At 42.8% G+C, this 24,428-nt stretch overlaps 1 protein-coding gene across 1 annotated transcript in view; it reads left to right on the top strand.

Annotated features, from left to right (window-relative positions):
* The first annotated feature begins 286 nt into the window (after nt 1-286).
* Gad2 (glutamate decarboxylase 2) overlaps nt 287-24,428 on the top strand; it is a 71,212-nt gene continuing 47,070 nt past the window's right edge. Inside the window, exons 1-7 of the mRNA XM_057788034.1 lie at nt 287-751; nt 1,454-1,513; nt 1,696-1,845; nt 2,807-3,040; nt 7,360-7,450; nt 7,922-8,034; nt 13,160-13,275. Coding sequence (XP_057644017.1) covers nt 676-751; nt 1,454-1,513; nt 1,696-1,845; nt 2,807-3,040; nt 7,360-7,450; nt 7,922-8,034; nt 13,160-13,275 — 840 coding nt within the window. The 5' untranslated portion in view covers nt 287-675. The remainder of the gene's footprint in view (nt 752-1,453; nt 1,514-1,695; nt 1,846-2,806; nt 3,041-7,359; nt 7,451-7,921; nt 8,035-13,159; nt 13,276-24,428) is intronic.

Below are 24,428 nucleotides of genomic sequence, written 5' to 3'. Positions count from 1 at the left end.
GGAAAGAGGGCGCAAGAACTGTTTTTGCTTGTCCGCAGTCAGAGTCAGCCCTCAAACAATGAACCAATCGATGCACACGTAAAAATCGGTCTCGGTCACCCTTCCAGCCCCTCCAAGGTCTCCCTGGTCTCCGGTCACTAGGGCCCGTGTGTAGCGGGCTGCGGTAGCACCCTGGACAGCGCGTCCTAGTAGAAGCGGGAAGCGCGGAGCGCCTGTGGCTGGGTCAGCCCTGCGCAAGCACGACTCCCTCCCCCGCAGCTGACTCGCGCTCCAACGCACAGCCTCGCACCTCACGATCCCGCTCCTCCATTTCCCCTCCGTCACTCCCTCATCTCCCCACCGAGCTCCCTCTCCCTAAAAATCTCTTGGGCCCTTTCCACTTTCCAATCTGCTAAGATCCTGGCGACTTTTCTATTTAGCTTCTGCGAACCGCACAGCCGCGTCCATACGCTCTGACTGGAACACATACGCACGAGCACCGGCACACGCAGACAGACAGCACGTTTCCTGTCCCTGTGTGACACCCACCCTCGTCTCGCGGACGCGCCAGTCCCCGAGCGTTGCCCTCCTCCCGCCACACACACACACTCACACACGCACGCGCGTGCAGGGTCGAGCCAAAGCCAGCTCTCCTGCATCCACTCGGAGGCGACCGGCGCCAGTCTCGCAGAGCCCATGGCCTCTCCAGGCTCCGGCTTTTGGTCCTTCGGATCTGAAGATGGCTCTGGGGATCCCGAGAACCCGGGTACAGGTAGGACAATAGGGACCTGCAGCGGGAGAGCTTTGTGGATAGCCGGCTTGGGATTTGCAGGGCTGCGCAGATGATCAGAGCTTTGACATCTGCAACAGGAAACTTATTCGGACGCTTCGCCCTGCTACCTGGGTTAAGTCCTTAACTGTGTGAGAACCCCAAACTTCCTCAGTCTTTTGTCCCCCGGGAAGATGCCCAGGATGTCTCAGCCCATTCCCCTAAGCATAGACTCCTGAAAGACCGCAGCGTTTGAGGGAATCAATGGACTTCAAGAACGGGGGAGGGGGGGGGTCTTTGCTTTTGGACCTCTAGACCCTGGACAGGGAAGAAATGGGGCAAACAAAGACGAAATGGGTAGTAGTTTAGGGTCGGAATGCAAGCGCGACCAAATGGGTAGCCCGGGGTCTAGGAAAGACAGTTCTGGCGCAGCAGTGAGGGTCTGGAAACCTGCGCACCTGGTGAACAAGTGCGAAGGGCGGTGGTGTGGCTTTATTCACGGGACACGGTGAAGCCAGGGCTAGCCCTGGAGTCGGGTTCCCCCGAGCTACCCCACCTGCTCAGAACAGAGTCGCCCACGGCCGCTCGCGAGGTTGAAGCCGGATTCCCAGACTCCTCACTAAAGACCTCGTTCACTTGGAACGAAATTTCACTCGCCCGTTTGTTCTCTTTCCACTTCGCTGTCCCTCTGCCTGGCGATCGCAGCGAGAGCTTGGTGCCAGGTAGCTCAAAAGTTCACTGGCGGCATCGGAAACAAGCTGTGCGGTGAGTGTTTGGCGCGCTGGGGAGAAGGACGGGCAAGGTCGGGGGCTAGGGCTGGCTGGGAAATGTCGCCGAGCCTGCAACCTGCGCCCCCCCAGTCCTCAGCTGCGGCTGCGGATGGGCGGGTATGCAGAAGCCAGACTGCCGCCGGCTGACCAGGCCCCGCGCTCCGTGTCCTTGTCTAGCTCTGCTCTATGGAGACTCTGAGAAGCCAGCGGAGAGCGGCGGGAGCTTGGCCCCGCGGGCCGCCCCTCGGAAGGTCGCCTGCACCTGCGACCAAAAACCCTGCAGCTGCCCCAAAGCGGATGTCAACTACGCATTTCTGCACGCAACAGGTAAAAAGGCAAGCCGGCTGGCCAGGACCATGCTCCTCCCCGGCGACGTCTGACCTCCAGGCACCCAGTGGATGGTGGGGGCGGGCCCTCTGAGAATCTTGCGTGGAACTGGAAGGGCGTTGAGTACAGGGGCTGGAGCGCGCCCGAGAACCCGGCCCTAGCGTTTCCGAACAGGCCACAACGCCTGGCCCCAGCGCAGCCTTGAGAACTGGGGATGTCAGTGGCCTTGGCTTGCCCCAGATGTCGGGGCTTCTCTGCGCTGCCCCAGTCTCTAAGTAGAGCAAATTTCCAAGTGCCCTCCCAGATAGTTCGGAATCATGGGGATATTTTTTAGATGTTCGATTGGATCCAGAGCAATTTGTAACTGATTTCACTGAGGAACGATTCTGTTTACGTGAGCCCTGGGCGCTAAATTTTACCTCAGCTTGCATGATTCCCAGTCTCCCAAACAGCGAGAAAGTGCTCGCACACACAGCCACACGCCTCGACTTTGACAACATCTGGCCTTCAGAAGTCAGAGGTAATGACTTGGCAAGGCTGACTTTTCCTGGTTTGCACGAAGGCATTTCTCAAACATTCCCTACGTGGAGTCTTGACAATTGAAACGATCACTCATAACATTTAGGACAAACGCCTGTGAAACAGACAAGTCGAGCCCCCCCCCTTTTTTTTTGAAAAAGAATAAACCAAACAAGATACTATGTTAGGAATAAAAATAAAATTTAATTTCCGACGGAGATTTTGTCCACTTGTGTTTCCAGATGATGTGGTTTTTGTTTGAACCGGGGTCTTCTATCCCTTAGACCAGATCTGATCTCCAACTCCCCTTGCCTCAGACTCCCTCCCAAGCACTGCGATTCCAGTGCCAATCAATTCAACTCAAAGAGAAATTGCCTGATCCACAATTGCCTGGATCTTTGCGTAGTAAAATCTAAAGCATCCTTTCCATTCCATTCTTCAGACCTGCTGCCAGCGTGCGATGGAGAGAGGCCCACTCTGGCGTTTCTGCAAGATGTTATGAACATTTTGCTTCAGTATGTGGTGAAAAGTTTCGATAGATCAACTAAAGTAATTGATTTCCACTACCCCAACGAGCTTCTTCAAGAATATAATTGGGAGTTAGCAGACCAACCACAAAATTTGGAGGAAATTTTGACGCATTGCCAAACAACTCTAAAATATGCAATTAAAACAGGTATTGTGCAACCAGCAATAATAAAGCTTTTTTTTGCAATTTTCATTTTTTTTCTATGAAATGGTTCCTGTTCTACTGGGTCGTGTTATCCTCAATATTGCAAAATTGCATTTGTTTAAACATAGTCATTATTAGAGTAATCCAAGAGCACCTTGTTGATAATGTCAGAGCCTTCTTTGGGTATAAATCTGAAGAGTGGCAGGAGATGAATCAGAGGTTGTAGAAACCATTTGTCACTAGGGGCCGGTAGAAGTGACCCAAAATGGAGAAAATGAGAGCTGTAAAGACTAAGGGTGCAATCCTCTAAGCCTGAACTCCAGGGTGCTGCTGGCAATTTTCTTGGCACAGAACTGATCAGGAGTCCCAACTAAACAACTTATACAGTCTTCAGGCTGGAGGGAGAACGTTGTGGCATTGCTTCAAGTGACTAAACCTTAGGTTTGAATTCCAGTTTTTCTCCTGTTTTGAAAGAAGTGTGCGTGCGAACACACACACACACACACCACAATATAGACTAGCTTAGCAGTTCAGCGGTATTACATAAGGATTTGTCTCCTTCGCATTGACTATGCACGTGAATAAGAATGTCTGATTCTCATAGCATCCTTTGAGACAGGATAAAATGATGATGTAGTTCCAGATACCACATCCATTTGAGTGCCTCCCAAGCTTTCTTCCACCCAGGTCCTGAGGGTTCTGCTTGTTTCTACATTGTCTCTAATCATTTTGATACACAATGAAACAAATTACAAGTGATAAATATGAATGCCTTTCTGAGGTGGAGGAGGGAAAGCTGAAGGATCTACAGTGATTCGTAGAATTAAAATGATTTACTGGTAACTCCTAAATGTGAAATATTAAGGAATTATTAGTCATGCAAATGCTATATTTTATGCTACCATTTTTTGGGTGATTTATTAGTATAACAAATGACAAACATTTTAAGAACATTTGCTACAAAAGCAGTTTAACCTCCTCCCCCCAAACATTCTTTATATCATCAGAGGAGAAAGGTTTGCATAAACGCCTTGGGAAACTGATTTATTGTGTAATTATTTCCATTTTGGAAGACTTGGAAATAGATATGAGGGGAAATGAGCTTAACTTGTTGATTAATTTCTGTGGATTATAATTTTTGGAGATTTGTTAGATATCGTCAGTTAGTCCTCCTGGAAACCAGTAGAACACACGTGCCAGGCATGAAAGGATTGATACTCTGCTCCTACTTACTTTTCACGTATCCTTCTGTGCAAGCTTGAGAAATGGTTTTAATTCTTTTCTGCATAGCCCATCCCCCATACTTGACATTTAAATTCACTAATGGCAAATTGCTACATATTGTTTATGTTGCTCACAAATAAAAAAGAATACGTACTTTTTTTTTTTTCATCTTCATTCCCCAAAGCTGGTTATCTTTGAAATTCAGTTTAGAGTTAAGATAATGGCATCTGCCAGTCAAAGGAAGTAATAGTTCTGTGTATCAATGCTCTAGTGCTGTCGAGGGGAATGAAAGGATCAATGAAATGCTTAGATTTTTTTTTTTGCTATATATTTTTGTAAAACTGCTAGTCAAATGTTGCTGTGGTGCATTTTATTTAAAGTGAAGATAAAAATCTGATGGATTAAGATGAATATCTCAGTATTATTCGTGCCATATTTTCTCTTCTCTCCATACATCCCCAAATAGCACTTCAAAACATCATCAGCAGGCAGTTTTTTTCTTCAATTGTCAAACTTATGGCTTATTATGTTGTTAATATTCTGTTTGTCAACTGGAACTACACAATCTGTCAAAGCAGTTTCCCTCCCTGTTACCATTCAGTATTCTTATGATCCTTGAGAGATCATTTTATAAAATGTCACTTAGTCTCTGATTACAGTCTTTAGCCCGATTTCCATTTGGCCTCCAACTTTAGAAAGGATTGAAGGGCAGTAAGGAAGACTTTAAATGAGGTGCCTGTTCAAATTACTTGTGAAGAAATGCTAGAACTAGAAGCTTCAGTAAACAATGGGAATCTAGACACTTCCTGCGTCCGCAGGAATTGTTCTCTTTAGCTGTGGTGGCCAAACAGGGTAATGCTAATGTAGTCTTCAATCTTTAAGAGAGCCCTTAGACAAAGGAAACCAAGGAGCACCCTTCTGCGGGTTGTCAGTTCACAAAAAGCGGTTTTAGAGGATTTTTGGCTCCTCTCCAACTGACTGTGAGCATCAGGTTTCATTTGCCAGGTGCCAGCCTTTGCACGTCATCCTTTGAGACTCATTCGCTAATCTGTGCAGGAGCCTTCCCGTGCTTGGAACAGAGCATGGTCCCCTCAGAGTGCTCACATCACACAGGCCAGGCCAGGGGCCATAGGATGCCCAGCACTGCTGGAGCTGCTATCAGATTCAGATGCAGCCTCTCACACTCTCAGACAACCCTGGATGGATGCAGTGAGAATCCCTTGCAGGCAGCATGTAGGGGCCACAGGAGCAGAACAGATGTAATTAGGGGGACATTTCTGCCAGAACCCCAAAGGTCATGCTGCTCTGACTGTTAAGTTGCCTCGCTCTGTAGTTTCAAATCATTAGCAGTGAATGAAAGCTGTGGTTCAGGAGAGAGTCCGATGAAATTGCAGACCGAGGTCAAAAACTGTATACAGTGAAGTAACCGCGCCCCCCCTCCCCCCATAAGAAGCATCACACTTGTGTTTAGTTCACGGAGAGTATCTGTTCAAGCAGAGTGGGCTGGAGTTCTGATGTCCAGAGCTCCTGCACACACCTTAGACATCCTCTCAGTTCTGTGCAGAGGTTACCATACCAGAATTTCCACAGGGTTAAATCCCGTGTGCTAATAGGTAGGATCATCTAGAAATATATATAAGCTATAAATCCAAATTGATTTCCTCACTCTAAAATGATTTCAGGACAGTAGAGTGGAGGGCCCTCTGGAGGGAGAAGTGGGCTGTGATGTCAGCTTGGAGCCACAATGAAATGAGGAGTCAATGAGGCAGAGAGAAGGGGATGGTGTCTTGCAACAGCATCTGCGCAGCTGAGGAACTTTATACCTTTTCTGAATGAGTAAACTGATGAGGTCAGAGTCAAAGGGCCTGCAGAAGAGAGAAAAGGGGGCGGAGGCATGATCTGAGGTCATAAAGGAGGTAATGTCAAGAATTAACTAGAGTCGCAAAATTCCATTCCCTCTAAAATGTGCTCCTTCCCAGTGCTATCTGTTCCCATTGTTAAGCTCTCTAGCCACATGCCCAGAGCTGATAAGAGAGCCTTCTAAGTCCCTGAGATAAGCAACGTGCTTTTTCCAGTGCTGTCCTTTATCTTGTTTTGCCCACACTTGGGACACGAGACTCACATCACAGGCACCAGACAGATGTCCAGCAAGTGACAGATACCTCTTTGAAAATCAGATGCTACTTCCAGAATTTTGCTTCTTCCCAAATTGCTCTTGCTAAACAAAACATGGATGTATTGATAGCCGTCTATGGGACAAGATGAGAAAACAGACTCCTGATGAGATATTTATAACCACATTTTAAATAACAGCCTCAGGGGTTATGTGGAGGGCAATCCATTTGCAGAATTTTAAAGAAATCTAGAAGTTTATTAGATAATCCTTTTAATGGATGGGCCTAGCCATTGATTATATTTCTTCACAGATCTGTGTTTAGTTCTGCTCTAAATCTCAACTAGGAGGGGCTTTGTTGATCATAATCACAATTCAGACAGGGAAAACTGTCAAGAATTAGCTTTGTCTATGCCATCTCTAGACACGGCAAATCACTCGGCAGAGTGTCCTACTTTCTCATTTTTGTCCTGTCTTTGTAATCATCAGTCATCTGTCACTGATATTATTATGAATGCTGGCATGCCTGAAGGATGTCATGGTGTGACTGATTCTCAGAACAGCTCAACAAAAGGACTGTAAGCATTATCAGTGCAAATGGGAGTAATGATTTGGGATACCATAAAATTTATTTTGCAATTATATTGAAAGTATAGTAGGAAGTAATCTAATCCCACATTGCAAAGTACATATGATTTTTAAAGGGCCCATTTGAGAGGAGATCTTTAGAGAGTGTCTTGGAAACTATTAAACTCTAATTAGCCTCTGGTTAGAGGAAGGGTTGCATGAGTGTGAGTGCACATGTGTGCACATGTGTGCACATGATCATGTGTCTTTGTGCTCACAGGCACACTTGCATATTATATTTCTGAATATGCATCTCTTGTAACTGAAATATCTTTCAAGATCCTTTACTTATTAAAAAAACATGTGTTTGGGAGACATTTATTTTCACTGGTTGCAATCCTAATTCCATTTTATTCAGGGCATCCCCGATATTTTAATCAGCTGTCTACTGGACTGGATATGGTTGGGTTGGCAGCAGACTGGCTGACATCAACAGCAAACACTAACATGTAAGTAGCTGATTACACAAGAATCTCTTTTGTGTAAATCTCTTTGCATCACGTATTCTCATTCTAGCTTAATTTTAAAAACACCTTTATATGTCTTTGATTTTATCAAACTATATGCAAAATATTAAAATACAAAAGAGACTTTTTAATATTCTGATTTAAAATGATACGTTATGTAAAAGAGAACAGAGCCCACTGCTGCATCTTCCAGTGTCACACTGTGTCGTGTTCTGTATCCAGTACAATAAGCTACTCCTGTATATTATGTCAATAATTGAAGATCTTGGCTTTAAGGCAACAGAAAAATGAGTAATGTTTTCAAAAGTCTTTTATAAATAATTTTATATTTAATGTTAGAATCCTTGCATCTATGAATGTAAATTTTAAAAATCAGAAAATATTCTGTGATATTAAATGGTAAATAAATTATTTGAGCTACATACATAAAATATTGTCATTTATACATTTCAGGTTCACCTACGAGATTGCTCCTGTATTTGTGCTGTTAGAATATGTCACACTAAAGAAAATGAGAGAGATCATTGGCTGGCCAGGGGGCTCTGGAGATGGAATATTTTCTCCTGGTATATATATTTCAAATTTTCTCTGTTTTATTCTTCTGACATGCCATGTTATAAACTTAAGAAAAGCAAACATCTATTTTGTGTTTATGATTAGAATACCTAGGCTGTGTGCTTATCAAAATAACAAGAGTGACTGAATCCATTGAACACACCTTCAAGCTTACTAATGCCAGTTGTTTGTGCTTAACGGTATAATCAGACATGATAGTCACCCAATACGTCTACCTACATATAAGATGTATGTATAGTGCTGGACAAGGGAATAATGATTGCTAATAAAAAAATCCACACTTGCTGCATTTCCCAGAATTAGTGAAATGTAAAAGAGGCATTTAATACAACACTCAGTGTGTGATGGTGTGTATTGAGGCGTGTTTCCTCAGTTGAGCTCATTCCCTTCTCCAGTCTCTGGAATAATGAGCAGGGAAGTGGATTCAGGTTAATTTCTAATTTCAAAGAGGACAAACAGTGCATGGGAGATGATCCCTTAGAGCTGAAAGAGAATAGGAATTTCCTTGAGATATTTTTCCTTCCTTCTCTTTTTTATGGCACCCAATGTTTTCCATTTTGCCTTTTATACCAGCCACCACACCCTAGGTTCCACATTTATACCTCTCCCAGCCCATAGAACCAACCTGAAACAAATGCTGTGCCCTTAGCTTGTGTCTGTGACCTTGACTTGATTCATTGATTAGGATGATGATGGAAAAAGTCATTGATCCATGCAAAAGAAGTCTGGTGTCAGAGCAGAACCTAATCATTAAGAGGAAGGTAGTCTTCAGTACACTCTGACGGGTGGGATGGACAGGAGAGGCCATCTGCACATGACAGCGACAGCATGGCCAGATTCTGATCCCTCTAAAGCAAACGTGCAGAGGCAGGTGAGAAGTGAGAGAAGAAAGAAAATGTGTGAAGATGAAACAAAGACCCAACAATAGCAGTCTCAAAACTGCATATGTCTGTCTAACCACATCTCAACTGTTATTTCATGTTTTTAAGTACATATCATGTTTTCTCAAATGCTAAAGGGAAAAGTGTTAGTTAAATGGAACAGAAAATTAGTCTCAAAAAAAAAAACAAGTCATTGAACAATAGTTGTGATGGACTGATTCTTTCATTTTCTAGACAATTTAGTGCTTACTCTCCTTTGATGCTAAGTTTATAGCTTGGTTTTTATTGTCTGAAGTTGATACTTAAGACACATTTTCATGGAGGACTAGCAGGGTTAGCAGGGTTATGATGTCAACATCATTTCTACTTTACTCATTCTCTTATAAGGTTGATTGTGGAGCTGAGCTGTCCCTGAGATATGCCAAGAACAACATTGTTTCTATTTTAATGGTTCATAGAAGTAGGATGTTGACTATGAAATTTTGACTAGTCTAAATAGGAGACATGCCTAATTATCTAGCTTGTCTTGGAAACTGCATGCTCCAGAAAACATACACCCAAAGAAAAAATTCCTCATTGATGGTTCTGCTAGATTCTATATGGCCTGGTGACTGGTGGCAAATTATTAGGTGGAAACTGTAGAGATTTTTCCTTTCAGCCTGAAGACTCATATGTTTCAGCTTAGTGAGAAATCCAGAGATGTAATGTTATATTGTAATATAAATACTCCAAGTCAGAGGGGACAGCAAGAAAAAGCAATGGGGACTTGTTTCTCCTCAACTTCCTAAAAGAAGATGATGGTTCATAGCATCCTTATTTGCTGGCAGATGTTTTATTAGATAGAATCTAGCCTTGCTCCTGGGCTAAAGAGTCAAATGATCTAAGGGGTGGGAGCAGAGAAAGTAGAATTACAGGCACTAGGACTAAATCTTAAGAGTTGGGTCAATGATCAACTTGTTTTGATTGTTGTTCATTTCTGTTCTCCTCCACCACTAGCACCCAAAGACTTGGTACTTCCTGGAAATTCCACTATGACTCCTAGAATTCTGTTGAGAGAGGTTTCTGTCCCTCCTGGTCCTGCAGCTCTTCAGTCCCATAAAAACATGCAGAGGATTATATTAATTATAAACTGGTTGGCCTATTCGATCAGGCTTCTTATTAACTCTTGTATCTTACATTAACCCATAATTCTTGTCTGTGTTAGCCATGTCGCTTGGTACCTATTTTATCAGTGAGGTATTCTCTTCTTGCTTCCTTTGTGTCTGGGTGATGACTGTAGACTGAGCCTTTCATCTTCCTAGAATTCTCCTGTTCTGGTTACCTTGCTTATACTTCCTGCCTGGCTACTGGCCAATCAGCAATTTATTAAACCAATAAAAGTGACAAATCTTTACAAGGTGAAAGACCTTTATCCCACAGCAGAATTCTGTATATGTGATATTATCTACACCTGAGGATCAAAGCGTGCTCTAGTCTTTGGCAGGTCATAAAGGATAAGGACTAAGGGAGAAAGGCCTGGCATAGCCACAGTCTTTTTCTGGCATAGTCACTCAAACATCCATACTCATCCTCATGTGCACAAGTCTCTTCATCATCCTCAAGGTTGCAGGAGGTCAGAGCTGGAAGCTTCTAGTTCACACCTGAAGAGTGCTTTCTTTGGGTACCTCCCCCTTTCTTTTCTCCCCTCCCCACCTTCAGACTGGGAATGTAACAAGAGCTGCAGCTCTCAACTAGAGAACCAATGCTTCCCTCCCTAAAGAACCACTGGGGATGTCTGGGGATCTTTTGAGTTGTCATGGTTTGAAAGAAAATGCTACTTGCATCTGAAAGCCATGGGTGGGGCTAACCACCTTACCTAGCCTAAGACAACTCACCTTTAAGGAATTCTGTAGCTCAAAATGTCTGTTAGTGCTAAGACTGAGAAATCATAAGCTAGCTTGAAACATCCTCTAAAGCTTTGCTTTGAGTCCACCATCACACAGTATCTGCCCTTCAACTGGGCATCAGACCTGAACATACTTGACCTGTTTTCTGTTGTCTTGAATATCTAGGGTTCAGCAAGGTAGTAGTAACTGCCTGCATTCTGACTATAGAGACACCACGATCTGGTTGGTGGTGGTCTTGTACCAAGTGGCTGTCTGTATTATAGCCCAGGGCTCATAATGCAAAGGTCATAGCCTTGTATGGGCCCTTCAACTTGGCAGAGCCTGTTTGCTCCTCAGCCACTACAAGAAAAGGCCGATCAAACCATCCAGGAAATAGTCCCAAGAGTTTCTTCCTTGGAGTGAGCAGAGGGATACACTTTTACTCTGCCTTCTGGTCTCATGTTTTCTTTGCCAACATATGTGCAATCATATTTCCTGGATAGCAAAATTCCTAAGCTTCTCTATAGTCCTGCAGAAAGTTTCATTGCTGGTCATGTGGGATGTTACTTACAGAGTAGGGTAAAACTTTATCATATGAAATCCTTGACAGTCTTGGGGAAATACAGGAAATGCAGTTCCATATGGAGCTGACATCGTCAAACAGCATTGCATTAATTAGTGCAATTGCATCTCAGAGATATCTTTGAAAGAAAAGACCCGTTTAAAGGACTGAACAGAGAATAATGAGATAAGTGTGGACATTTATCATACATTCTGTAGAGTCATTAGCAGTCTGCAACATTAACAGTGGTTTATTTAGCTTAATTCAAGCATACGGCATTGCTATCAAAAGAAAAGAAATAACTATTTGCCACTAGCACAGTACCAGGATTTTATAGACCTAATGTCAACTGGTTATGCTTATAAACTAGAGAGAAAAGAAAGGAAAACATTTCTTTTCAAAAGTCTCTTCAAGATGTGCATAATGGTACATATGTAAATTTCAGAATTTGGGAGGCTGAGACAGGAAGATCATGAGTTCAAAGCCAGCTACATGATAAGATGTTGTAAAGAGCTCCCCAGCAAGAGCTAAATAAGTTAAAACTTCCCCTTAAGGTGCCTTGCTCTCCCCCTCCCCAACCCTCCCCACCCTTTTTGACAGGGTATCTCTGTAGTCCTGGCTGTTCTGGAACTCACTATGAGACCAGGCTAGACTTGAACACGTGCACCATCATGCCTGGCATCTAAGGTGCTTTTCCTACTGTGGTTGGGGCAAATGTGCTTTTCTGAACCATCTTTGCTGTACCTTGAATCTGAGGATGCAGTTCGAAGGAAAACTACAAGCATTTTCCCTGGAAGTTAGATGTTAGGGTTTCGTCAACTTTTCCCCCTCATTATCCCTTTTTACTTGGGATCTACCTGGGTTTCTAGACGTGTAAAATAAACACACAAATAAGATATTCACTTATAATAAATCATAAATAATTATTTTAAAGTAATTTTCTTATGGATAATATTTTGCCACTTATTAAGGACAAGCAAATTTGCATGACATAATATGTTTAATTTTATGAAAAGAATTAAGCTTTGGCAAGACACTTGATACTGCACTGTGTATAGGCATCACTATTTTTGAACTTACTCCTTATTTTTATTTTATGATAGCCTATGCCACATTGTATTAATACACAATATTAAATGGCAGAAGTATATTTAGGGACATTTCATAAATTGTCAAAAATTATGTCCGAGTCCCAAATCAATATTCATTCATTGGTTATTTATGATACTCATACCACCAACTCAAATGGCAACTTTAAAAATCAAACATTCTAACACAATATAATCCAGATACATTGATAAGGACCAGCTAAGGAACAATGATAAAGAAATATTAAGCTTGTTTTCCATAACTAAGCTATTAAATTTCTGTAAGAGCAAAAACTGTTGCACGTACAGTAAAAACACTGCAATTTATAACATACAATAATATCATATCTGAATCAAGCCACTTCAGTCAGTGTTCATTGGTATTATGTAGCATGATGCAAAAGACCAAGTGAATATTTTATGTGTTTAGAACCAACGTACAGTCACCTTGTGTGATGTAACGTGCACAAGCCCTGCCAGAAACATCTCAGACTCATTATACGCTTAATTTTGAAATAATCTGTGGTTGCTGTATATTGTGAGATGTTTTACTGCCGGCAGTTTTTTCGACCCCGCCTCCCCACTTCATTCGGTTCTATGACGCCATCCTGGGCTGTGACCCACACAGAGAAAGTTGTAGGGCTGTGAAACAGAGAATGCTGATGGCCTGAGAAGTGTCGATGGAGATTAGAGAAAGTAACTATTTCTGTGCCCTTCAGGTGGCGCCATCTCCAATATGTACGCCATGCTTATCGCCCGCTATAAGATGTTTCCGGAAGTCAAGGAGAAAGGAATGGCTGCCGTGCCCAGGCTCATCGCCTTCACATCAGAGCACGTATGTGTTTGCACTCTTCCCAGGGTTACCGTTGCATTGATGATCCTCAGTTGAATGAATAACACCCACAAGTGCTTTTTCTCCACATGTTCCATTTCCTGGAGACACTTCAAAGAATGAGGGGACAGTCGAGTTGAGCTGAGCTGTCCAAAATCTTCTTTGTCGCTGAAACCTCAAAGATAAAGCAGAATTTATAGCTTTTATTTTAAAGATTTATTTGTAGTTATGTGTATATCTGCATGTGGGTATGTGCAGATATACGCAGGTCCCCATGTAGGCCAGAGGCCTCCGTGTGGTACTGGAGTTACAGGCAGCTGGGAGCCACCCAGTATGGATGGCGACCAAACTCTAGTCCTCTGCAAGAGCAGTACCTCGCTCTCTAACTGCTGAGCCATCTCTCCAACCCCAAAGCAGAATATATTGAATTCCAGCTCCTGTCCTCCATGTCTGTCTATACTGTGTGCTGAGGGCCAGAAGCAAGAGAAAAGGCAGTGTGGCTTTCTACCCTTCCAAACCACTGAAGCCGGGCTTCATATCATCCAAGTTCTAGGAAGCCCTGTTGATGAACCCTTTCCGATTAAAACTGCAGTTTTAATGATTAAATAGATTCAACCCTGAGCCTTTAGCCATTTAACTCCAAGCTGGCTGGCTTGATTTAGTACTGTATTAGTTATGTTTCTTAGATAGCTAGGGGGTGGGTTTAATCTCTCTCGTGGTTTCAGACAATCCATCCAATGTGATGAGACAGACCGCATGGTGGAGCAGAGCAGTTTACACCGTGACGGGGCCAGGAAGCAGAGGCTGAACCCTCTCCCTTCTCCCCACTTTCACTCTGGCTCCACCTCCAGCCCGTGGGTTAGTGCACCCCACATCAGGATGGGCTGTACCCCCCTCAGTTGATCCCCTCTGGAAACACTCTCATCTCATGGGCATACCTAGAAATGCTGTGCACCTCCCAGGTCATCCTGAATCCAGTCAAACCTCCAATGAAGATTAAGCATTCTAAGTACCACAAAGAGATGGTATAGGGGCGTTTCCTGTCTGATCTCTGAGCCTTATCTCCGTCATGCACTGGCTCCTGCCTACCTCTGGGGATTAACTAGATGGAGGATAAAAACTCTGGCCTTCCTTGTTGGATATCATGACGTAGAACTTCATAATCCTCCTGTGCCCTTCAAAGAATACATGCTATCCTTCCTATGACCATGTAGGCAAGAAAACAATGTTCCAATCTGTTCACATAGCAAACAGCTCTAATGTACCAGAGAACAAGCTCTCCCTTTCTCTCTCACCAAGCAGGACATATCAGCAAGGGAGCTACACTGCAGCAGCTTATGCCACACAGCAGGGCCACCCCCTGCTGACACGGGCCTTATGCTTTGACCTACATCAGGAGATAACTTTTATTCTCTATGGAAAAAACAAGTATATGTTCCTTCTCCCGATTTCCCAGAAACAGATCTAGATCTCTAGATAGTTAAATATTTCTGTATACTCAGCTTCAAAATGCTCAGAATTGTTTTATGTTAGACATTCTTTTCTTTGGCTCTCTAAGGTTAGCCCGGTAGCAAGCTGCCCTGTGCTGTCAGGTATCTCTACCTTCAGCATAAGCTTTGGAGCCTCACAATTGGCAAAGATTGACGGTCTGTTCTGAAAAGCTCAGACCATATGCTCTGAGACTACTTTTGCCATACTTTCTGTTCTTCATATTATAAACTTGAAGTCCGTTCCTTCATTCCTAAGAGAAAGAAAGGAAACTCAGCTGTTTATTTCTCAGTGCACACAATGAAAAATGGTAATTCGACTATGATCCTTACCTAGAATAGCAATTGACTGTGGGTATAGACTTTCCATTTTGACACATGAATTATTCTTTTTAAAATATGATATATCTGATTACTCTTTGACAGTCTAAAGATACTTCAATAAATAATGAGAATAAAATTTGATTTCCACAGCCTTGTGGGGTGGTGATAAAATATATAGAGGGTCTGGCACAGAGCGAGGCAGGCCCTGTGCTTGCTGCCTCAGTCTGAGTTCATATGAGCTTTGTTCATGATGGTTCAGAGGGCCTTGGTTTGGTGGTGATGTCATGCATCCCCTCTGGCTCTTACACTCTTTCCGCCTCATCTTCCACAGCCTTCTCTATGCCTTGAAGGGAGGGATTTGATGGGGACATTCCATTTAGAGCTGAGTATTCTGAGGTCTCTCACTGTCTTCATGTCTGGCTGTGGATCTCTGTATCTGCCAAGGTGAAGCTTCTCTGATGATGGTTGAGCAAGGCACGGGTCTATGAGTAGAGCAGTCTGTTATTAGGACTCACTATATTTTTTAGAACAGTAGTATTTGGCTTTATCCTACGTCCTTGGGATGTCTAGTCTCAGTCCTTGGTCACCAAAGCAGTAACAGATATGGGTTCCACCCTGCGGAATGAACCTTAGGTCAGAGCAGTCATTGACTAATCATAAGCTTTGTGCCACCATTGCCCTAGCATATGGTGCAGGCACAACCTTGTGCGTCAAGGCTTGTGGCTGAGTTGGTGTTTACATTTACTTTGGATAGCTTGCCTTCCTTACCAAAGATGCTAGAACATAGGGACAAAAGCTCTATGTGGGCACTAGGTCAACTTCTCCATGTTCAATGGGTTTTTATAAGTGCTGTAAACTTAAGGTTTTGTAGTTTCATAATCAAATTTCTGCCATGAGCTTTTTTCTTAATTAGAAGATGATGCTAAATTATCAATTCCTGCCTATGCCTGGAATAAACCACGATCCTACACCAGGCTAGAGGGATGTTTAGAAAACAGTGGTGTGGCACCTACCTGCACCTTCACCCAGACTATTTTAGGTGCAGTGCTCTGGAAGTGCCAGGCAGAGAACTCACCTGATTTCCATCTCTAGTTCCTTTGGGTCTGATCCATCCTTTCCTATAGCTCCTCTTGACTTCAGGGCAAGGGTACAGAGTTCCTACGTATTTTCAGATTTTTACAACCATTTTGTTTGTACGAGCTCCTGAAATAGCTCCAAAAAGTCTAAAGAAAGAAAAGCATCAAGTCTTTCATAAATGGCCTTTTCTCCTGTCTAAACACGGTCAGTTCTTGCGGTGGGGTTTCTCCCATAAGGAAGAAAAAGGAGCTTCTGTACTGGTTTTGGAGTGGGGTGGACAATGGTTACAGTGACTTTCTTCTTTTTCTTTGAGGAGCTGTCTCAGCCCGATACTTGCAGGACGCAGATGAGAATGTCAGAAAACCCTTGCCTCATGCCTGGGGCACAGGAAGCTGTACTTGCATAACTTTGTAAAACACCAATCCTGCTTTGTAGAGGAGAAAACCAAGCTTCAGCCATGAGAGATGCTTTGCCCTGGATTACACAACCAGCGTGCCACAGCCCTGTTCCTCTGCCATCCAGTTCTGCTCTTTCAACTGCTAGACTGGGACTAAATGCCATCCTGCAGCTCGAGGCCCCCGAGTTTACCTGTAGTATCATGTCTCAAGTGCTGTTTTCCTCTTCTGGTCACTCCAATGCTAATGTTTCCTAAAGTGCCAAATCAGGTTAAGTTAATGTTATTTTATTCTGGGTGCTGACCTTGTCATCTGACATGTTTAGTTGGAGCCATAATCCTAGTTAAGGTTGTTACTACTATTGCTGTGATAAAACACCTTGATCAATAGCAAGTTTGGGAGGAAAGTGCTTACGTGGTATAAACTTCCACATCTCTGTTCATCACTGAAGAAGTCAGAACAGGAATTCAAACAGGGAAGGAACCTAGAAGCAAGAAATGACAAAGAGGCCATGGCTGGGTGCTGCTTCCTGGTTTGCTCCTCATTCTTTAATCATCTTGCTTTCTTGTAGAACCCAGGACAAACAGCCCAGGGATAGCATCATCCACAATGGGCTGGACCCTCCCAGTCAGTCATTAATTAAGAAAATGTTCTATAGGCTTGTCAGTAGCCCAGTCTTATAGAGGTGTGTTTTCAGTTGAGGCTCCATCCTCTCCAGTGACTTTAGCTCACGTCAGTTTGACATAAAACTCACCAGTGCAGTGACCTGGGAGGAAAATGGAATTTAGTGACTCCATAGTCCATCACTTCCAACATTCGGGGTGGGGGAGTCACCCCTTATTACCTGCATGATCAGTGCAGACTGGAACATTGTCTAGAGACAGCAGAGACTAGCACTCATCTAGCTGATAAGGAGGACAAGCTGTTACATTTTTCTCTCTGTTCAAATGAACTGCTTTCTTGCAAAACTTGGATAGGACTACATTAAACAGATACCATTAGAAGTGAGTGAGTCACTACTGAGCTGCAACAGAAATGGTACTGAGGCCATGAGCAACGAGTTCCGAGATGACTTCCCTGCAATATATAACATCACAAGATCACTACACCAGAGGGGCCAAACACTCACAAGATCACGACACCAGAGGGGCCAAATAGCCCTTCTTCATTCCACATTCCCTCCTACTGAATCATCGCCTTTCCCAAGCCTTCCATGAAAAAAAAAGCTTAACAAAAAGCGACTGAATGAGTTCTAGATAAGTTCTTAAAAGCTGATATAGCAAGGATCTAAAATCCTAGCTCAAATCTCATCTGTCGCTCTGAACTCTCGAAATCCCATACTTTGAGATGCATTTCACATCTCTCTGTATTCCTCATATGACAGAAGCTCCTCCAGAAATAGCTTCTGCAGAATAATCCAATGTCATTGAGGAAAAATGCCCTTCATAATTGTGAGAAAGAGGGGGATCTCTCCGGCAAATCACCAGGACATAGTCCCTCCACTTTTCACAGATCAAGAACTGCCTGTATCCATGTCTTCTAGAATGGGTCATCAGGCATCTGCTCAGGCCTCTCATGGGAAGAAGGGAAGTAATTCTCCTAACTACATTAGAAAGCAGTTTGCACATTTCATATATGGCATTCTGGAGGGAGTCGATTCCCAAAGTATTTATCCTTAAGTAACAACAACAAAAATACAAAAATTTAATTTAAGAAAAATCGTTTCACACAGCATGGAAAAAGGCAACTCTCAATGGCACACATCAGACACAAACTGACAGAAGGGAGAATAAGAAAATAGGATCCGAAGTCAGTTCAACTTCAACACCCCTCATCTGCCTCTGCGTTTGTACCTCATTTTCAGTCCACTTTCATGTGGCTTTCTCCTCATGCTTATTCCTAGAAAAGAACTTAAAAGCGTTCCTTAGCTCATCTTGCTTCTTCTGTGTCTGGGTGACGACCGCAGACTGAGCCTTTTCTTTTCCCAGAATTCTTCTATCCTGGTTTCCCTGCTTATACTTCCTGCCTGGCTACTGGTGAATCAGTGCTTTATTAAACCAATATCAGCCACAAACCTCTATAGGGTACAAGACTCTGTCTCACAGTGCTTCCTTTTTTTTTTTCTTTTTAAAATAAGAACTCTAAATCTAATTTCCTTTGTTTAGCTTTTTCCTGACCATTACCCATAACAACTTGTAACCAACATTCTATTAATTAATTAATTAATTAAAAAAGAAAAACATCTATAATTCACCTTTTTGGGAATGTGGGCATAGTTTTCTAGGCTGCTTCCTGCTGAGTGGAGACACTGATAATCTTGTGGGAATCTAAAGAAAATTTAGGATTATGGTCAAGTCCTGAGTGGAATATTCTGTGAGACTTGATCATCTCAGCCAGCAGTCTTGAGGCTGTTCTGGATGCAGAACTCAGAGGAAACCCCAGAAGAGGTTCTCTGAAATGTTGGATCGTCTGTGCCATCTGATCCTATGTGAGATTTTTTCGGAGGGTCTTCCTTGATCAAACCTTGTTTTTCTTAACCCAGAATGAACCCACATGCTCTCATTTCCTGTGGAAACAAAAGTAAAACCTCTTCATCAAAGTAACATATCCTTTGACTTATATTTTAAAGCTAAGGCATTTTCAAAATATATTTGTTGGATTAATTCAGCAGCATTTATAATCAAATGTCTTTTAGCAGCTGTTGCTCCTTCCTCAGCAGTCAAACAATTCAAAAACAACACAATAACGTACAGTATCCAGATTCTCTGTGTATTTTCTATCTTTATGTGACTTTATTTTAAACTCTATTTTTTTAGTTTTAGTTTTAGTTTTTGGATTTTTGAGATAGGGTTTCTCTGTGTATCTTTGTCTGTTCTGGAACTCACTCTGTAGACCAGGCTCTTCCTGAACTCACAGAGATCCTCCTGCCTCTGCCTCCCCAGTGAGAGGATTAAAGGTGAGCGCCACCACACCCAACTACTCTCCCTTTTTTAAAGGACTTTATCCTTTTTCTTCTCTTTCCCAAGCCTACATATTTTTTTAAACATACTGTAAACCATTTAGAGATTTTTTTTATCTGAATTTATCTTTACAGAGTATCTCTCTTTTTCTGACCACATGAGTCTTTAATTTGCTAAGTGATATATCTAGGATTAAAACCGTGGCTTTGACAGCTGGATCCACCACATTCCTTATCTTTCTGAGAGTCTAGCCTCATGGCAGATGTATTGGTGGGAGCCATGTTTATTGTCACAACTCTATGGAGTTTCAAGGTCCCTGCCACCACCCAGAAGCATGCTGTCAACTATTCACAAACACCATTTAAGTGCTTTGTGGCAAAGCCTCTTTGTGGCTGCAAGGTTTTACAGCTAAATCTGAGTCAGGAAACCTCTCTTAAATGAAACGTGTTTGTCTCTAGAAAATAGAGCCTACTCGAGAAAATGCTCCTATCAAGAAGCCATGATTAACTCTGTTCTTTTGTGTCTAAAATTGCTTCCCAAGATCTCTCAGGCTTTATGAGGATGTAGTTGTCTACATTGGTGCCATTTTGTTTGCCTGGCTATCTCAGTCAGTAGAGCATGGAACTCTTAACCCCAGGGTCATTGAGATGCCATGTAGCCGCCAGAGGAGAAAGACGTGAGCCACCAGCCAGAACCTTGCTGGTAGGCCATAAGCTTCATAGTAAATATAAAATAAGAGAAATGGGTTAATTTAAGATATAAGAGCTGTCTAGAAATATGCTTAAGCAATTGTTCAAACAGTGTCGCAAATAATATAGTTTCTGAATAATTATTTTGGGTCGGGCAGCCGGGAATGAACAAGCAATCTTACCCAACATAGGTGTGAGTGGCTATAACCACATACCAGCTCTCCTGGAGATATTGTATAGCCATGACTAATAAGGGATTGGGATAGTGGGGTATAGTCCCTGAGCTACAGATTCTTTACTTCTTCCTTCCTCTTTCCTCCCTTCCCTCCCCTCACCTTACCTTCTCAGGCCTTCCCTCACTTCACTTCAGTTCACCTTCCCTCCCCTCCCTCCCCTTCCCCCACTTCACTTCCTTCCCCTTCACTCCTCTTTCCTCTCCTCCCTTTCCCTTCCTTCCCTTTTCTCATCTAACTTTCTCATCCCTTCCCACCCCCTCCCTTCCTCCCCTCTTTCTTTCCCTCCTGTGCTGTTTTGAGCCATACTTGAGAGGGACAGCAGCAATAACCCAGTGTCTGACCTTAAGGAACATATATAGTCACAGGAAGAGTATGGAGGGAACTCATTTTTCTTAAAACCCATGGCACTACATCCCATGTCAGGTGGAAAGCCAGGTTAGAAGCGCCTGGAGAGGTGTGTTTGTCTTCAAGGATAGTATATAAAACCCATGAGTTTTGAAATTAATTCAAAATGGTGTAAGGTCTCTTGGCCTCCTCATAGACATTAATTCAGGGCAATGACATCATTTCCTTTTCCTCTATAAAAGGAACCACTACCTGCATCGTTGATGAAAAGATGAAGTGAGCTAATAAATATGCAGGAAGGGTAGAGCTGACCCCTACCTGAGCCCTAGTGGCACAGTCAGCAATGCTGCTCTAGCCAACTACCCACTGGTGTCTCCTGTGGAGAAAGCCCTGAACCCATTCAGGTGAGATGGATACAGTGGAGAGAGAGGAGTGAGATGAGCTCATGTCTGGGAAATACTACTTCTTGGAAACATGTATGCATACTCACCTCCAATAACAGAGCTGTGTCCAAGAATTCACAGTACTGGCAGAGTTTACATTCTCTGTTGCTATGGTCATCATCATATTCAGATTTCCTTACCACTCCATGTGACATATGTTCATTTTAACAAATCAAGTAAATGAAGTCACTTATTTTACTTGAAGACTTCAAAATCCCTCTTGAGGTAGTTGAGACATTAGGATATTATCACACTTGATAGGAGTGTGCAAGAATAAGAAGGGCTATACTTTATGAAAATCTACTAAGGTCTACTCAAGTGCTCCATATGTACTTCATATAATATCTGCAGTTCCCACACCAGCCCTGCCTAGATGCAGCTCTATTGCACCTCAATGAAGGCAAACCAACCTGTGGGGGGGGACGCATGTGCAGGAGGACAAGGTAAATTTGTTGGTCAGTGAGGAGTGATGGAATTTACCCCTTGAGAAACAGTAAAGAAGCAGATTCTAGTTCATTTGTAGATTTGTCTTCCAGATCTTGCAGGTTGTTGGAAATCCTCATTGTATAAAGGTCTGAGAAATATATCAGTCACAAAGTATCAAGTCCAAAGACAACTGATAGTTCTCAAAGCTAAAAAGCAGGGAGGACATTTGATGGAAAGTCTGAAGGCCTGGGAGCTGAGATTCCCAAACTACCATGACATTTCTCTATCTTCGTTTGAAGTCTAGGGGTTAGTTCTCCTTCACCAAGCAAATGGTCAGGGTAGAGAATCTGGTGTCTACCTCATGCTTAGGAAGGACCCCATCCTGAGTCTTTTGGGGTATCATAAAAAGCCTCTGGATTTGCTTTCAGAATGTACCTTGCCCATTTAGTCCTCTGTGATATGACTAGCCACCAGATTTACGCCTCAACACTAGTATTTTCGGCTAGATAACCTAAACAATAAATAGTGGACATTTTTCTGGATTTATTCTCTGAGCAAATGGCCAATAATATCAACAAATATTTATCAACTATATACAAAGTCTGTCCTCATACAATTCCTTTGTCCCATTAGGAAACAGACAGTGAACTAGTTATCACTGTAATTTTGTATGGCAGTAGTGGGCTATTTTACAGAGTAGGCATAAAAGATGTGGATCTGATACAGAGACCCACATGGAGTAAGGGATGGATACATGAAATTACCACAAAGACAATTTAATCATAAGTACTGAAGTCCTGGAAGGCGGAGCAGTAAGCAAAGGCTTCTATTAAATAATTTTAGCAAGCTCAATGACAACCAGAATGGCCAAAGTACCAAACTAGAGAGTGGGAGGAGTGTGGGGAGTAGAAGGGATGGCTGGGTACTGAGGGCTGTCCAAATCATCCTTGTTTTCTCCAAGACCAGTAAAGGCTGTGGTCTACTAAGAGAGTAAAATATTTGCATGTGACTAGCCATAGCTGGGACTCTTCAGACTTCCCACCTAAATTCTAATGGAAGGAGAGAAGCCAGCATGCTAAGACTCCAGATTCTAGGAACTGGTTTGTGTCAGGGTTGTTTGCCATTCCACTTATTCTCCTACCATCACCAAAAGAGGGTGAAACTTCTCCCTACTAGAAAGTGAAGGAGATGGCAGTCAGCAGTGTTGCTGTGCAAACATGAGGGCATGGTTTTAATCCCCCAGAAACAGTGTAATATAGTCAGGCATGGCCATGTGCATTCATAATCCCAGTGCTGAAGAAGCCCAGAGAGGGAGGTGTCTGGGGCTTATTGGCCAGGGCAGCCAGCTAGGCAATCAGTGAACTCTAGGTTCCCTGAGCGACCCTGTCTCAAAAATAAGGTGGATCATGATTGTGATTTAAGACACTCAGTGTTGGCCATGAGCATGTGTGTGTGCGTGTGTGCACGCACACAACACCCACTAAAAGATTGAAGGAGCCCCTACAAACTGCAGCCATCAAGACAAACGGAATAATCAAAATTGGATCCCCTTCCAGATGACATTTCTATTCTCACTGAGAATGGTTCTCCCCACCCCTCCTTCCTTATTTCCCCAGGCCAGTCTGGAATTCAATATGATGTGTCGTCTGATCTGATCTGAGCAATCTTCCTACCTCAGTCTCTCTAATTCTGGGAGTATTGTGTGTCCTGATACCTGACCTCTCATTAATTCCTACTAGATAATTGCATACCATTCAAAACCATGAATTTTCAAAGCACATTTTCAGTGAAAACTAAATAATGTAAACTATCTCTAAATTAGCAATGTAATTTATTTTAAAATATTTTTATTTTTAAAATTAGCTTATGACATAACAGGTTTCCATTTGGGACTTTCATTTTGGTTGATACACACACACACACAGAGAGAGAGAGAGAGAGAGAGAGAGAGAGAGAGAGAGAGAGAGAGAGAGAGAGGAGTCTTCTCCTCATCCCCTTGCTCTCACTTCCCTGCCGTACTCTTTTGTCCCACGCCTTCCTTTCCACTTGTGCTATGCCCCTCTTTAAAGTCTCCTTATCTCCAGTTAGTCTCCTTGCTTACCCTCTCTTAGATACGTGGTACCTGACACTCAGGGGTTAGGATCCGCACATGAAAGACAGTGTTTTGTTGTTCTGAGCCTGGGTAACCTTACTTAATGTTTTCCAGTTCCATCCGTTTTCTTGGAGTTTCCATAATTTCATTGTTCATTATACTTCAGTACAAATCTATTGTGTGTCTGTACCACATTTGCACTATCCATCCGTTACTTTATAAACATCCAGACAGATTCCATTTCCTGACTATTGTGAAGCAGCAATGAACATGAATGTGCACAAATTTCAGTGGTGTTTTTTGGGTATCTGCCCAGAAATGGTATGGTTGGGTTATGTGACAACTCTATTTTTAGTTTTTGGAAAAGTCTCTCTACTGATTGCCTTAGTGGCTACACTGGTTTACACTCCTGTATGTATAAAGTTTCCTCTTTCCCCATATATCCTTGTGAGAGGTGAGCTAGTACTTATTATCATTTGTTTCCGTGACTATAGTCATTCTAACTGGGGTGATTTGCATTTCTCTACGGCTAGAGAGATGTTGTGAGCATTTAGAAAACACCTATTTGTCATTTTCATTTCTGTTTTGATAGCTATTTGTTCAGACTATTGGCCCATTTGTTTCCTGGAAGTTGGGGGTTTGAGATGTTTAATTTTGCCATTTTATATTTGCTAGATATTAA

This window comes from Chionomys nivalis, chromosome 13 (genome assembly GCF_950005125.1).
Source record: "Chionomys nivalis chromosome 13, mChiNiv1.1, whole genome shotgun sequence".
NCBI classification, from domain to species: Eukaryota; Metazoa; Chordata; class Mammalia; order Rodentia; family Cricetidae; genus Chionomys; species Chionomys nivalis.
Note: the sequence above shows the minus strand (reverse complement) of the source record. Positions and strands in the feature narration are given on the sequence as shown.